This window comes from Montipora foliosa, chromosome 6 (genome assembly GCF_036669935.1).
Source record: "Montipora foliosa isolate CH-2021 chromosome 6, ASM3666993v2, whole genome shotgun sequence".
Classification (NCBI taxonomy): domain Eukaryota; kingdom Metazoa; phylum Cnidaria; class Anthozoa; order Scleractinia; family Acroporidae; genus Montipora; species Montipora foliosa.
In genome coordinates, this window is record NC_090874.1 from 428,499 (window position 1) to 443,231 (window position 14,733).

General features: G+C 38.2%; 1 protein-coding gene across 8 annotated transcripts in view; it reads right to left on the bottom strand.

Moving 5' to 3' along the window:
• Positions 1 to 490: 490 nt before the first annotated feature.
• The window catches only part of LOC138006187 (uncharacterized), a 15,247-nt gene continuing 1,004 nt past the window's right edge, over positions 491 to 14,733 (bottom strand). Inside the window, exons 1-4 of one of the 8 annotated variants that reach the window (XM_068852343.1) lie at positions 13,816 to 13,883; positions 7,050 to 7,212; positions 4,793 to 5,114; positions 491 to 3,665 (exon numbers count right to left, since the gene is read on the bottom strand). In XM_068852343.1, coding sequence (XP_068708444.1) covers positions 2,874 to 3,665; positions 4,793 to 5,113 — 1,113 coding nt within the window. In that variant the 5' untranslated portion in view covers position 5,114; positions 7,050 to 7,212; positions 13,816 to 13,883 and the 3' untranslated portion in view covers positions 491 to 2,873. Of the gene's footprint in view, positions 3,666 to 4,792; positions 5,205 to 7,049; positions 7,232 to 10,104; positions 10,124 to 10,223; positions 10,431 to 13,815; positions 13,884 to 14,733 lie in introns of those variants that run through there. The other 7 variants (XM_068852340.1, XM_068852346.1, XM_068852341.1 and 4 more) reach the window with 7 other exon arrangements.

A 14,733-nucleotide genomic window follows, 5' to 3' on the forward strand; every position in this document is an offset into this window, starting at 1 on the left:
TTCGCTCAACCCGTTATGACATTTGCATTATACCTTTTTTCAGTTATATATTGCAAACTTGTCTGATTTCCGCTCAATTGTGGGATGATTTATTCTGTTTTAAGTTTTTACCAAGTGCGCATGTGGCAGTAGGCTATTTTTTTGAAGAAGAAGAAGAAGAAGAAGAGAGTGGGTGGCTATGAAATCTCTCAAAGTTTCTCGTTAATCAACGCAATGTTAGAGGCAAATGTGAAATCAGGCCAAACTTTTCGGAGAAGCTTGTGGCGGAGAAGATTCATCTTCTACTGAGACAAGACTGGCTTCAGAAGGGAATTCGCCCAAAAAACCATCAAAAAACTGTTTCCTTTTGGTTTGCGATCTTTGGCTGTGTAAAAATTAGTTGGGAATTCTCAATCTTTGGACAAAACTCGTTGAGAACTGCAATAGACTACTTTTATTTACCGAGGGTTAATATTTATTTATAGCAATTTTCTAACATGTGGCCCTCGAATTGAAAATAGCACTCACGGAAAGAAACTACCATTGATATATAATGTCAAATTTTGGTGCAGTCCTATCAGATATATGCATATTTCCTCCTAGTTTAGGCTGCATCCAACAATCGGCAAATCTCCTGTGAGTTGAGCGAAGGAGGTCTGAGTTCTGTTACAGTTACTGTACCGAAGCACTACGTCCCAAGTTGATCTGACTTTGCCGGCCTCTCTGATTACATCCATTTAGGACGAATTCAGAGCGTCTTTGACTTCACTAGGGGCAAGGGAAGGAATGCTTATTCCTAGTAAGTGTCCCCTTAATCAAGGTTCGCTCAACCCGTTGTGACAATTGCTCTATATTTTTCTTTTAGTTATACATTAATCGGCCGCTCTAACCACATGAGCAGTCCCAGCCGATGCTTGAAAGAAACGGAAAATTTCTCAAAACACTGAGCTTCTAGGCGCTTTTTATCACAAGGTCTTATTACCAAAATGTTTTCTTCGTTTGTGCACATGTTGCAAGCTCAAGGTGCATGATAGACATCCTAGAGCGGTTTTTGGCGGTTCTCGCGCCACTTTTTCAACCAATCAGAAGTAAAAACAAAACCAATCGTGGCTCGCGCGTGCACAATTTCCCGCACTTTGTGTCGGCCACGTGTAATTACTTCGAGTTTTGATCGGTTTACTAGATTGTCTTCGTCCTTTTTGATTGGCCAAAGTAATTACTTTGGTTTTGGTTTTACGACACTCATTTGAAAACCGCTCTATCAAGCAACAAATACCAATTTGTCGAGAAAAAAACACTGCAGCAGCCAGGAATCGTTTTGGATTCGATGCCCGTTAAGTATGAATTGGGCAAGCTCTCTAACCACATCAGCAATCCCAGCAAATACTTGATTGAAGAGCAAAACTTCTCAATACAACAAATTTGTCAAATTGCTGTCACAGGAGTTCCTAAGCGCTTTTTATGAGACCTGTGAGACGGTTGTATTACTAAAATGTTTTCCTTATTTGCGCACATTTTACATGCTCAAGGTGCATGCATGAGAGACATATTATCCATCATCCATCATTTCGAAGCAGAAAGAAAACACTGCATCGGGCATAAACCGATTTGGATTGGATTGGATTGGATTCGAGATAGATGGGATACTGGATGGCACTCTAACCACATGTGCATGTAATCCAAGCCGATGCTTTAATGAAGAAGAAAATTTCTCAATACTTGACGTTTCTGTAATTCCCGTCACAGGAGTTCCTCACCAAACTATACTAAAGCAATTCGAAGCAGAAAGAAAAATGCATCGGCCAGGAATCGATTCGGATTCGGTACCCGGGAAGATTGGAATGGTCAGAGCGGTCTAACTAGTACATGACCAGTGCCTGACGATGCTTACAAGAAACGCAAAATTTAAAGTAGCGGTTCGTTTTTTTCTAACTGTAATACTTAGAAGTTGTCTACAAACTATGAATTTATCCACCATTTCAAAGGCGTATGAATCATGCACCTTTGGTGATCTTTAGATTTTGTTATTCACGTTTTTGGGAGTACAAATTGAAGTCTTCCTTAGAAATGAAGTACCAGACGAATTTGGAGGATCATCCATCCATCAAAACGAATCTAACACGAGATATAAACTATAACATAGCGTTCAAATTCACACTATCAACAGTTGGGCCATTGTGCATTATAAAAAATCCTGCTAAGAAGGCTCACCTTTTCACCAAACTGAACATTTGTTTGTTTTGGAAAGCTGGTTGACTTCAAGACTCATATCTTTATTGACGTTACAAAATTAACAAAAAAACAGTTCCCGGTTTCAAGATCTGTTAAATTTTTCAAGTTAGTCGCAGTGGGAGACTTCAGGGTTCTATTCAGTTTTTGTAAATTTCGTGGGTATGAAGGCTGAATTTCGCAAGAAATGAATTGTACTTGAGACTCGTTTTAAAATAGAGGTTGAAGTGAACTCTTCTATGACTATGGTCCCTGTAATTTAGCTTTGCTTAATTAAATGAGTTGCGTAGAAGTTTGGAGAGCACTTCAGATGCTTAAGTCGCTTTGGGCTAAGTCTCCGGCTCCAACTCTCTAAAATGTAACAGAAAGAGAATGTCATCAGTCCTGACCATTCCGGCTGAATCAGAATCTTCATCCTCACAGCATTCGAACGGAAACGTATTTCCGGCGGTCGCTTTTCTCCGCCGAAACGACAACCGGAAATACGTCTGCGTTCATAGGATATGGACCGCTTGGCATCAAGTCTTCTCTCATCATTCATCTACATTGAAAACATTAGTGCAAAATGATATTGCTCTCACATTTATAGACCAGAGCATCGCGTCTGTCTTGAAACTTGAACAGCAAAACCATGTTTCATTGATATCATGGGAACACCTTTCAAATTATAGCTCAGCTCCGAGCCACCACTGCGTAGTCGAGAGGGAATTTTTCGTGCACTTGTGTTGTGGATTAGTGACATCGTAAAAGCCAAAGTTATCTTCACCCGCTACTGCACCAGCCCTGGGGTCCCATTCACAGCCGTTTTTACCACTCCAATAAGAATCAGTATGCATATGTTGATTATCTCTCTGTACTTGCATCCCCTCGCAATCTGTGCAGTTGATACCTCGAACTGAAACATACTCGTACTGTCGGCATTTGTCTTGGTTTATAAAGGTTAACAGGTCTGTGGCTGTCAGCGATGCGCGTGCGTAGTCGGAATACGTGAGGCCTGATGGGAAGCTACATGTGACTCGCCAGTGTGTTGAGTTATCCCGAATGGTAACCAATGCTTGATACGAGACTCGGAAGTCGTCCCATGTAAAATTATTCTCGTTTCGTGGAAAGTCGTGATAAAAAGGTTTGTTTTTGTAAACCTCCTTGTTTCCTAGGGAAAATGATTCTATCAGGGTCCATGCTTTTCCAGCCTCAGAGCTGAAATCACAGTAGGTCCGAATAGTCTTGTTAAAGCTGATATCGAGGTCATAAATCCCAGAAACCACTTCTGGCTTAATCCTTGCGATAGATTGACAGGACTTTAACGCTGGATTAAACATTTCACATCTTTTTCCATAGTAATGTTCAGAGCATGCGCAAGCATACTGTTCTTTGATGTCACTGCACGTTTCTCGGCACGTGCCTCCGTTGAGGCAAGGCTGGGATTCGCAGCACCCGTTCAAACAGCCTCCATTACCCTGGAAACAAAAGAACACCCATTCAACAACCGTTCATTTGACTAAGTACTGAAGTTTTGAGAAAATGATCCGCATTCCAATTTAACAAGAAGAACCATTTGTCAGCTCGTAGTCTACAATAACAAAACTCAGTGAAAAGATGTTCACTTAGGTTTCTTATCAAAAGACTAATTTCTAATCGGAGAAAAGAATGTATGCAATATATATTTTTAAAACTTCCACAAAGCTGTTTGTATCCGAAAAAATAAGTGAATTTAAGAATCACTTTTTTTGACTTTCACATTTTTCTGCTGCCGCCAATTTGAATAATTGTGACGAGTTACCGATGCTGTTCTGACGCAAACAGCTTTTGTATCACGCCAATATTATTCAACTGAAGATGGCCATCATATAGAAATTCGAAAACAATAATAATTGATTCTAAAATTTATTTATTTATTTCGATACAAACGCTTTCTTTTAGGAATATTCGAACAATTTGATTGTAAACATCATTTCCTGATCCTTAACAATTATTTTTCTGTTTGAGTGAAGGTTCCCTTAAGACTTGCGTGCTATACTGAAAGCCTCACGATAATTAAACAATGTGACACTGATCAATCAACTTTTTTCAGTTTTTCACTGAGTCCAAGGTGGGGGGATAATGTTTGAAAACAAATTTGTTCGTTTTTTTTTTTTTTTTTTTTTTCACAAAAAGGTTTTGTATTAAGAAAAATTAATTTTAAGAATAGCTTATTTTCGCTTTCAAATTTTCTGGGCCTGGCCATCTTAAATAATTGTGATGTGTTAGAGCTGCCCTATTCTTCTGACAAGAAATACAATGGCGCAACCACAACACGTCACAATTATTCAAGATGGCGACGCCCAGAAAATCTGAAAACAAAAATAAGCGGTTCTGGAAGTGATATATTTCCGATACAAACGGTGTCATTGAGAACAACGCCGAACAATTTTTATAGTAAACATCATTTCCTGTGCCTTAAAGTTGTCTGCATATTGGAGTGGAGGTTCCCTTTAAGACTTGTATGGTATCCTGAAAGATTTAGAATATCTTAATTATGTCGCACTGATCTTTAACTCTTTAGTTGTCAGTTCCTGACAAAATTTGGCTCAAAGTTTCATCTAACCTCGACACCGTTTTGCTGCATAATATACAGGAGAGTTCCTTGTCTCGCTACCAGATCCCTATCCGCATTGTCTAACAGCTCGCAACTGGCCCCAGTCACTTGAAACGCCAAGCAGCCACAGACCCTCGCGCAATGACGAAAACACTCCACTGCACTGGTAACCTCCACTGAGTGAATAGTATGCTTCATGACCGCGACATCTTTAGTGAACACGTTGTATATGAACATTAACGGTGTTTTATATTCCATGCTGTTTGAAGAGGTTGATATCAATATCAGCGCTTCCATGGCAAACCAAAGAGCTCTGTAAATGATTGTCATCCTAAAGGATTGTAAAATATCACAACAAGCTTGAAACCGTCTAAAGAGAGCTGTAGGAAAGTCTGTCACTCTCACTCACAGGGTATACCTTGTTGGAATAAATCCCTTCCCCACCCCTGCTGGTATCAACTTGCTTGGTTCTTTAGTGATGACTCAATGGGCCCTTTGCAGCTGGCGGTCACGTGGTAAAAAACCGCTATACTGGAGAGCAAATCGGACACTGGGACATCTAAAACAAAGTGACTTAATTTCAGTTTTCTTTGCTTTATATGTCCCAGTGCGCAATTTGCTCTCCAATTTGTCGGTTTTTGTACCATATGATCGCCAGCTGCAAAGGGCCCATTAGATAGGCCAGTTAGGAGTTTCTAAACAACAAATTCGCACGTAAGGATACAAACAGACACATATGAAAAAATACGAAAGATCTTGAATCCACGTTCGTGCATATATTTTTCCTGACAAAAAAGCAAATAATATGCATGTTTTTATCCCAACGAAGAATAGCTTATTGCTGTTGTCGCGGTTTCTTAAAGCTATCCCCAAGCTACATCGATCTTCAGGCGGAAAGACTTGAAATACTTCAAGAGGACGGAAAGACACTTCCGTGCACGCACACTTCACGCACACTGCACGCACAAAAAGTTCGCTAACGAAGCGGCAAAAAACGTACCCGGAAGAGATACACCACCCTTTTGTCTTTAAGTAGTTCCTGTAAGTTGAGTTTTAATTACTTTATTCGAAGAACAAACTGTAGTTTTCGACTCCTTTTTTGTACTTTGGAGTTTTTTATTTATTTATTTATTTTTTTTTAATTTTAATTTTTTTTTTTGGGGGGGGGGGGGGAGGCTCGCGCTCTGGCTGCGCATGCGTAAGATCTCTCAGTGTCGCAGAAGGCAGATCAAGTGGGATTCGAACTCGGTATCTCTTCCTTTAGAGGCAATCGCGATGACCACTAAAACCACGTGACAGATTAACGGGGATCTATGTATTAAAGAATTGTGTGCGCGACCGGAAACAAGCTTTTGTGTTTTCGTTGCACGCAATGCAATATCCGGTTATCGTATGACTCTGTAACAGACATCGTAATTTTATAATTCTCCCAGTATTGTTAAAAAAAGTATTAAATATTTTTAAATATCATCGTAGAGACTTGCAAAGCATCTGTTTTCTGGTTTTGATCGGAGTCAATGCCGTTAACAACAGTTTTAAATGTTAACAAATATCCACGATCGTACTTAACCCTATCATTGGGGAGCGGAGTGTGGACTGTGGACTTCGGACTACGGAATTGAAATTGGATATTTACCAAGATTTTGTAACATACAAAAAACCCACTGAAATACTTTGAACTTAAAGGAAGTCGGCTAAGAATCCTTCGAACAAAGTATAGGCTACCCGTAGCCTCTTGTTTCTTTCTGTGACAATTCAGCTGTCGAATATTTGCCAAGCAGTTTCCATGTAAACAATTTTTCAGCCCTACAAGTAGAAATCTTAATGACTGGATCGAAACGTATTTGATTTCGAGAGGCCCAGTGTGTTACTGGTCCGCATAAAACACAAAATTACAAAATAAGAGGACCGCATTCTGAACCATGTCGTTGATGCAAAGACCTTTCAACATACAGAAACGCAAATTTTGTTACCAGATGGTGATGCTGTTCCTAATTTTGAACAATTAGAGGAGAAAAATATTATCCCGAAACAAACCATCAACAATTCCCAAATGGAGAACCTCTCAGTAAAGTTTTTGGGTTAGTTTAATTGAAAAGAGGCACTGACTGTAGCCAAAAATCGTACGGACGACGTCTTATTTACAATATTCAAAAAGGTGCTCATACTGTCGGCATCTGGCTTGGTTTACACTGAAACAGCTGAAAATATTCCGTCTCAACCAAAATACAGATACAAATCATGAACGTTCATGGACTGTGCTTACCTTTGAGTTGTTTCTTTAAATGCGAGAGGGCTGAAAACGCACAAGTCCTAACCAGACTTCAATTTCACCACCCAACTCTAATGACAAACTACCGTCGATAAAGGCCTTTCAATCTCAAATGTCACTTTTGAAAGTGTGAATGTCGTCTTGATCACAAACTAGACTTGAAAATTACAGGAAAACTGTCAGATCAAACAAATAAATAACAATCGTATTTTTAATAATCATATCTACATGAATTGCATAGCTAAAGATAAACTCACGGTCCGATTGGAAGGGTATTTAGCGTGGAATTGCACTTGTCCATGAAGGGATATTGCTGACGTCGCGAGCAAGCAAAATTAGAAATTATTATGTTTTCAAAAACATTGTCTCCGTTTACAAAGCAAAAACCTCACCGAACGAAGGAAACAGAAGATTTTCCTTGGTTTAATTTAAACTAGAGGCCCCATGAGCGTAAACTGGGTTGCCTGTGGTTAGTGTTACAAAAAAACAGAAGGCACTGAGTTGGGTGGTATTGAATGCAGCGGTCCACTTTTTTTTTTTCTTTCAAGTGGGGGTTCATGTAGACCATTTGAGGGGTCACCCAGACAACGTGCCAGCAGTGGCTCTTTGGCTCACACGTTCGTTCACACGTTGAATTATTTTGTAATGTCCTGCCCCGTTTTGAGGTCTCTTACTTTTTTAAGTTTTGGTAATAAATTGGTTCAAAGATAGCAAAACACGCTCTTGAGTAAAACTCACTCTCTTCTTCTCTAAGTTAAATAGTCTGCAAATAAACTAACTGCAAATTATTCTGACGACGTTTTCTTGCATGTCATGCATGTCTTTCAGTTTCACTAAGCGAAGGTTTATTCAACACATTAAAAAAACAGAAAAAAAAAACAGACTGAACATGTTGTTTCCGCTTCATAATTCCTGTTCTTTTCATTCTAATCTGATGCCAGGTCAAACTTTTTTTTGGATTTACGTTTGCACCAAATAGCATCGCAAACGTCGGGAGTTAACAGTAAAAGGCAAGCCAAAAGTCAGATGAAGAAAAAATAACTCAGTTTTTATATTAAACAATGAATTTCGAATTGTCTGCGAAAGATTAATGACAATCGATCGTAAAAACACTAAAATTTCTGCAGGTGGTGATGTTCTGTCAAAGGAAGAAATTGATCACGTGCTAGGCAACCACAAAGGTGCACGTGATCACCTTGTGTCAAGGTTCTTGTTTACATTGAATGAACTACTGGGAAGAATGTTAATCGTTCGTCGCTTTTAGAGTTAAACAACGTATTTTTGTAGGCAAGAAAATTCCGTCTTTCGTTTTTTTAATTTTGTTGTAATATTTAACTGAATATTTACATTTCATCTGTCGGGTCGGGAAGTCTTCTTTGTCGGGTTATTGACCCGAGACCCGACTCTTATCTGGAACACTGTTGATCAAACCCGTCACTGTCGACTGAAGAACCATTTCCTTCAATAATGAAGCAAAAAATGGACAAGCTTTCTTTCAAATGATTCTTGACTAACAAGAATAGTCAAATTTCAATTTTTTTTTTTTTACCTGAGGACTGTGCAGAGTTGAATACAAATAAATAAAACTATAAATAGCCAGAAAATTGTATACACATATCTTACACATCCACTCAAGGTGCTAGTTAGTAAAATATTAAGGAGAATTCGACGAAAAGGAAAATGCGACTTAATTTCTCGTGTGCGTTGCGATCTTATTTCAAGCCGTCTTATGCAAATGTTTGAAATAGAATATTGAATTACAAAAATATTCCACTGAAATATCGTTTAAACATTTCTATTTTCCTGGCGTTCATTTGGACGAAAAATCTCACCAAAAACTTTTCCGGCTATTAGAGGCAAAAAACCCTTCCTATTTCAATTGCGTGCGTGCAAACAAAAATAAATTATGCGTATCATGTAAATAAATTTCTCACCGGAGTTCAGGAACGAACCCTTTTCTACCTTCTCTTTGAATAATGAAGCACAAAATAGACAACAAGCTTTTTTTCAAATATTTCTTCACTGTCACATTTCCATTTTTCTTCTAGAAGAATGAGCAGATTTGAGTACAAAATAAATGTAGAATTTGCCATTTGGTTTCAGTGTTGTACATAACGCTGCAGTCAGTAAAATATTAAAAACAGCTCGCTTTGATACCGAGGTGAAATTGTTGTCGAAGTCCATTACTCGTCGCTTTTAAGATTCCAGATATTTATTTTTCACCGCCTGTCTTTTTTATCCAATTGACGTTCCATTCTTGAGCTCCATAAGGGTAAATTTTGTTTAAAGATCCACCAAAACGCCATTCGCGTTACAATGACTTTCGACGCCATTGCAGGTTAATTTAATATTCTACTGTGTCCACCGGATAAAATCTACGCATTTCTACTACCCCTGAAACCTACCAAAAATACACGCAGGAGACTCCACGCAAAAAGACACTACTTAGCAGGGAAGTGGCTGGAAAGACTTTTCCCGACACGGAAAAAAAATGAAAAGAAAAAGAAAACGGATAAACTCCACTCGTACTCTGACTGGATTGCCTCTTTCATTACTCACAATACAACAGATCTGAAAATAGTTTCCCTGAACGTCAGGGGATTAGGAAACAATGCCAAAAGAAGAGAGGTGTTCAACTGGCTGAGAGCGAAAAAGCAATCTATATATATGCTGCAAGAGGTCCATTGTTCTCAAGACATTACCACGCAATGTAGTTAATTTAATTTAAAAAGTGCAAACAAATAAATTTTTAAAAAAAAACGGATGCCAACTCAGAAATTATGACTTCCTCGAAAGATTTTCTAAGAAGCGGCTTACGCTTTCGAGCACGAGAAATCGGCAGCAGTCTATAGCGAAAGAAAGAATGACCAAAGGAAGAGAAAAAAGCACAAGTTCTTCAGCAAACAAGGAAGAGCAGGTTTCAGTTATAGAGTACACAGAAGATGAACTAACGGCCAGTAAAGACAGTAAATATTCCCATTAATTAATTTTCAGTTGATTGCTAATCCCAATAGCAGTTCTGTGCGCTTAAAAGAGACAAATTATTTACCCCGTTTTTTGAATTTTGCCTGCTTTGCCTTCCTACTCACGTTAGCAATGGACGCATCATTTAAATTAAAGTCGAATTCGAGTATTAAACTGTTTAATATTTGGAGGCAAGCAACTTACAGGCGTATTTGTTGAGTTGACACATTTTGTTTGCTTGGATGCACGTTGTCCTTCTTTTAGCCGCTGTCGAAGAGTTTTTTCCGAGTTTATGAATTGTGCTGGTGAAATACCCGATATTAAAAGCTCCCAGTGCGTTCAGCTGCAGTCTGATGATTTTCAACGTAAAAATATAAATTAGAGCCTCTGTAAAAGTTCAGAAAACGAAGATTTGTAAAACACGAAAAGGAATAAACTTTTGTGTATTCGGCTTGATTCCTATTTGCTGGCCATTGACAGGTGGCACTTCAATCACTTTAATTAGCGCCTACTGAATATTGCAACATTCGAGCAAGGACATTTTTAGAAAGCTATGCGATTCAAGGACAATTCACCACCTGACTCGTGAATTCCACGTTAAATTTCACTTGCATTTCACCCTGAAGTCAAAATAGATACGTTTCGTTTCTGGGGAAACGAAACAAAAATCAATGCGATTCTACAGAAAAATTCACCACCTGAAGAAGGAATTCCACGTTAAATGTCACGCGAAAAACCGATTATTTTGCGAGTGCGATATATGGGTTTTTCGAATGAAATTTAATAAATAAATAAACAAATGATAAATAAACTCACGACGAGCTTCATGCGATTCTGAAATCGTGGACCCCTGCCGATGTTTTGCTATTCTACAGCAAAACATCAGCAGGAGACCGCACTTTTTGTTGAGGTAAATTGTCATCAACTTTTACCTCCGTCACCCAGAGAAGTGTGAAAAATCAGATTCTTGGAATTCTCTTATGTCATCGAAACCTAGATATTGTCACGTTTGGTGAAGAAACACAGCGTAAAACGTCTTCTTAGCGCTGACTAAACCCCCCCTCCCCCGGGGGGGGGGGGGGGGGGACTTTAGGAATTTCTGGGTGGGGATGTGCCGCTGGGACCCTGGAACCCTTAGCCTATACCAGAGCTAGTTCAGGTGAATTTTGCTACCCTATACTAGAGTAAACTCCCACCGATTTCCGTCTAAATACCGATATACTTGACAGTTAATAATATCCAGAAGAGTTTCATGGTAGCCATTTATCGACGCTGTTGAAGCTGAGTTGCGTAAACTTAAACTTTGCCGACTCGATGTTTTTATATTTTTGAGCGGGAATTTCTGGTTTCCTTAGTCTTGATAAAATCTTCAAGCGACTGGTCAGTTTTGTGAAAAATGATACCCTATTCTAGACCCAAACGCTCTGATTTATATACTTTATGCTAGAGTAAACTGCTTGAAAACCATACCCTTCACAGCGGCACATACCTATATAACCCATATATGGCAGTACCCCCCCCCCCCCCCGGGCTAAACCCCTGAACAATCCATGGCATATTTGATCGAAGAAATCCGTAAAGGCTTTATTTTCAATTTCGCTAGATTGTGATAATAGCTAACGCAAACAGCCAGAAAAACTCACAGTTCTTTTTGAAGTTGGTTTTCAACATAAAACGATAAGATACAAAAAACACAAAACACAAATGCAGACAATTGAACTACTTACAACATTTTAGAAAAATTGCAAACAGCGGATATTCAACTGGAATGATATTAATCAGAAACATGAAAGAAAAACCCAAACGGCCCGCGTAATGCTACACGACACCACTCGCAATAAATTAAAACTGCTGAGGAGACGCGTGGAAGAATGAAACTCACACAAGTTATACGTCTGCACACTTAACAGCAAACTCGACAAATCGTAAAAAATCACCTTCCAAATTGGCCCATGCACTAAATTTCCGGTACATTCAAATACATAAGATAGCTAAAATTGACGAATTTGTCTTAAACAGTTCACAAGGCAAAGCTATGTAAGTGTTATTACTTTTTTGTAAAAGTGACTGCTATGCGGTTCCGGCTCCAAGCCTACACACCAAAGTTCAACCCAAAAACAGACACGGAGCGAGAACTAAGAAATTGCTTCGAGGATATGTTTTAATTACGAGGGCCCTCGAAAACCACTTTGAGTCAAGCATCCTGGACATGAGGCACCTAAAATTATTCGTATACACACAATCTGCCTTTAAAGCGATGAACGAATGCACTTCGTATTAGAAACATTCCGTGCTTAAATGTATTTCATCATGATCGTTTCATAAAGAAGCTGAAAATGAACTGAGTAACACAGAGAGAACCAATAAAAGCGGCCTCTAAGTGGCGCACCGACATCGAGTCTGAATATTGAAGTGGACGCTATCTTTGAGAAGGTAATGTTGGGGAAACAGCCTATGTTTCAACTCTATGCACACAATTCTGGGTTGTTTCCCGAGTTCGTCCGCTAAATGTCTTGTAGAAGCACACACAAAATCATTGACTTTTGTTTAGCTTTTCCTTAAAGGTTCTTTATAACCTTTTCAAAATACTTCGATGCCTTTATACGTCCCTTTAACGTTTGTCATAGAGCGGAAATCGAAACGCTTTGACAATGTATAGGTTTCGAAACTTGGCTCTTTTCTTCAAACGATATGTGCCAATAATTTGATACATATACACTACACTTTTTATTTGTCGAGTCCTTTAAATGTTCAAGTCCAAGTTCAAGATCATAAAATTCCCCTTATATGTTGCCGGTAAAATCCGTTCTCAGATTGAATCCATTTTAACATAGGTTAAATTGGTGATCCTAATTTTACCTAGGTTGATTACGCACTCAGATAGATTGAAGAAACTTGTTTGAAGCCTAAATTAAGCCTGCACAAAAATTAGGGTCAGGTTAGAATTAGTTTTGGTTTTTATACATAGAGATCAATTGACGTATTATACAAAAGTAATCAATGAAAAGAACTGTGTTGGGTTGCGCTTTTTCGTCGTCGTAGTGTAGAGGTGGAGACACATCAGGACTATACATCTGGAAGGTCCGAGCTCGATCACCAGTTAAGTGCACAGTACAGTTCCATGTTCCCAAACTTTGTTGTAATATTGAGACTAAATGGATGTTGAGACAAAATGAAGGCAGAAACCGATAAGGTCATATGAAAAATAAGAAGATGTTTTGAGATGCGAAAGACAGAGCTTGAGGGATGGTATAAGTGTTTTCAATCCTAACTAGATAGAGTGAATATTCAACCTAGGTAAAATGCGGATCACGAATTTAACCTAAAACGGATTCAACCTGAGAACGGATTTGACCGACAACATATATACAATTTTGAAACAATAACTAAAATCTTTGCTTCAAAATCCGACCAACGACGATAAGGTCTTAGAATACAACAATAAAGCGCAAATTAAGATACGAAAAGCGAATGAGAAAATTTTAACATTTCTTTAAAGGTTGAAATTTGAAATGACAATAAAAAACTACAAACTATTACAGCTTTGCACGAATAGTCATCCTGTTTTTCTTAGTTTTATTCTCATTTCAAGTTAGTTTAAATTTTATTTACCGTTTGTTCAAAAACAAGAAGGTAAATGAAGTAATATACCAGGCTTTTGTTCCCGTTTTTAACAAAAACCAGCCAATATGATAACAGGAAACCGGTTGCTGCAAAACTCATTAATTTCAACTGTTGAAAAGACTTTCAAAGCAGGCAAATAAAGTGCAATGCTTTTAGACGCTAAATTACTAACCTTGGACACACCTCTTTCAGTTTTCGTCTTGGGCAATTTGTCATCAACCTTGTCTTACACTCCAAAGTGCAAGCTACGACACCTTTTTATTTTTTCCAGTAAATTCAGTGACGTAATTGTGATTCGCCCTCACGCGAACCATTTAAGTGGAAAAAAGTAGTAGTGTAAGTTAAGTTAGGGACCTCGACTTCTGTGAATAAAAGCCGACATATATTTTCTTCCAAGAAAACGTTTTCAAGTTTACTAGCTGTTTCTTAAACTTGCGTAGTTGTCTGACTTCAGTCTGACTTCCTCTCCAGCTGCATGAAAAACGGTTTTGTGTTTAACCCATTGTTAAGAGCACTTGTCTCAATTAAAAGTTGCACATAATTTGCCTTGTAATTGTCCTTGTCGCTTCTTATGTCGTCAGTAATATATATTAGAAAACAGTCCTAAGAAAATAAGCGCGCTGATTGGTTAAAAATCGTGTTTCTATAGCTCGCGAACCATTTAAGTGGAAAAAAGTAGTAGTGTAAGTTAAGTTACGGACCTCGACTTCTGTGAATAAAAGCCGATATATATTTTTTTCCATGAAAACGAATTCGAGTTTACTAGCTGTTTCTTAAACTTGCGTAATTGCGCTGAATGAAAATTTGCTGTAGAAGATGGAAGTTTAAAGTAAGGTTAATTCACAAACATGGTCACCTGTCCAGCATGGGACAATAACGCCTCATGATAATTTATATAGCGCTATTCAGCTACTCTTTCATAGCGCTTTACAATTATCAGATTAACGTAGAACTTAAAAGCTAAAAATTATAATAAAATACGGAGATAAATTAGTTAAAGAGCTTATATATACATTATACAAAAAATAAAAAAAGTGTTAAAAACCATAGGCTTCTTTAAAAAGATAAGTCTTCAAATGTCTTTTAAAAA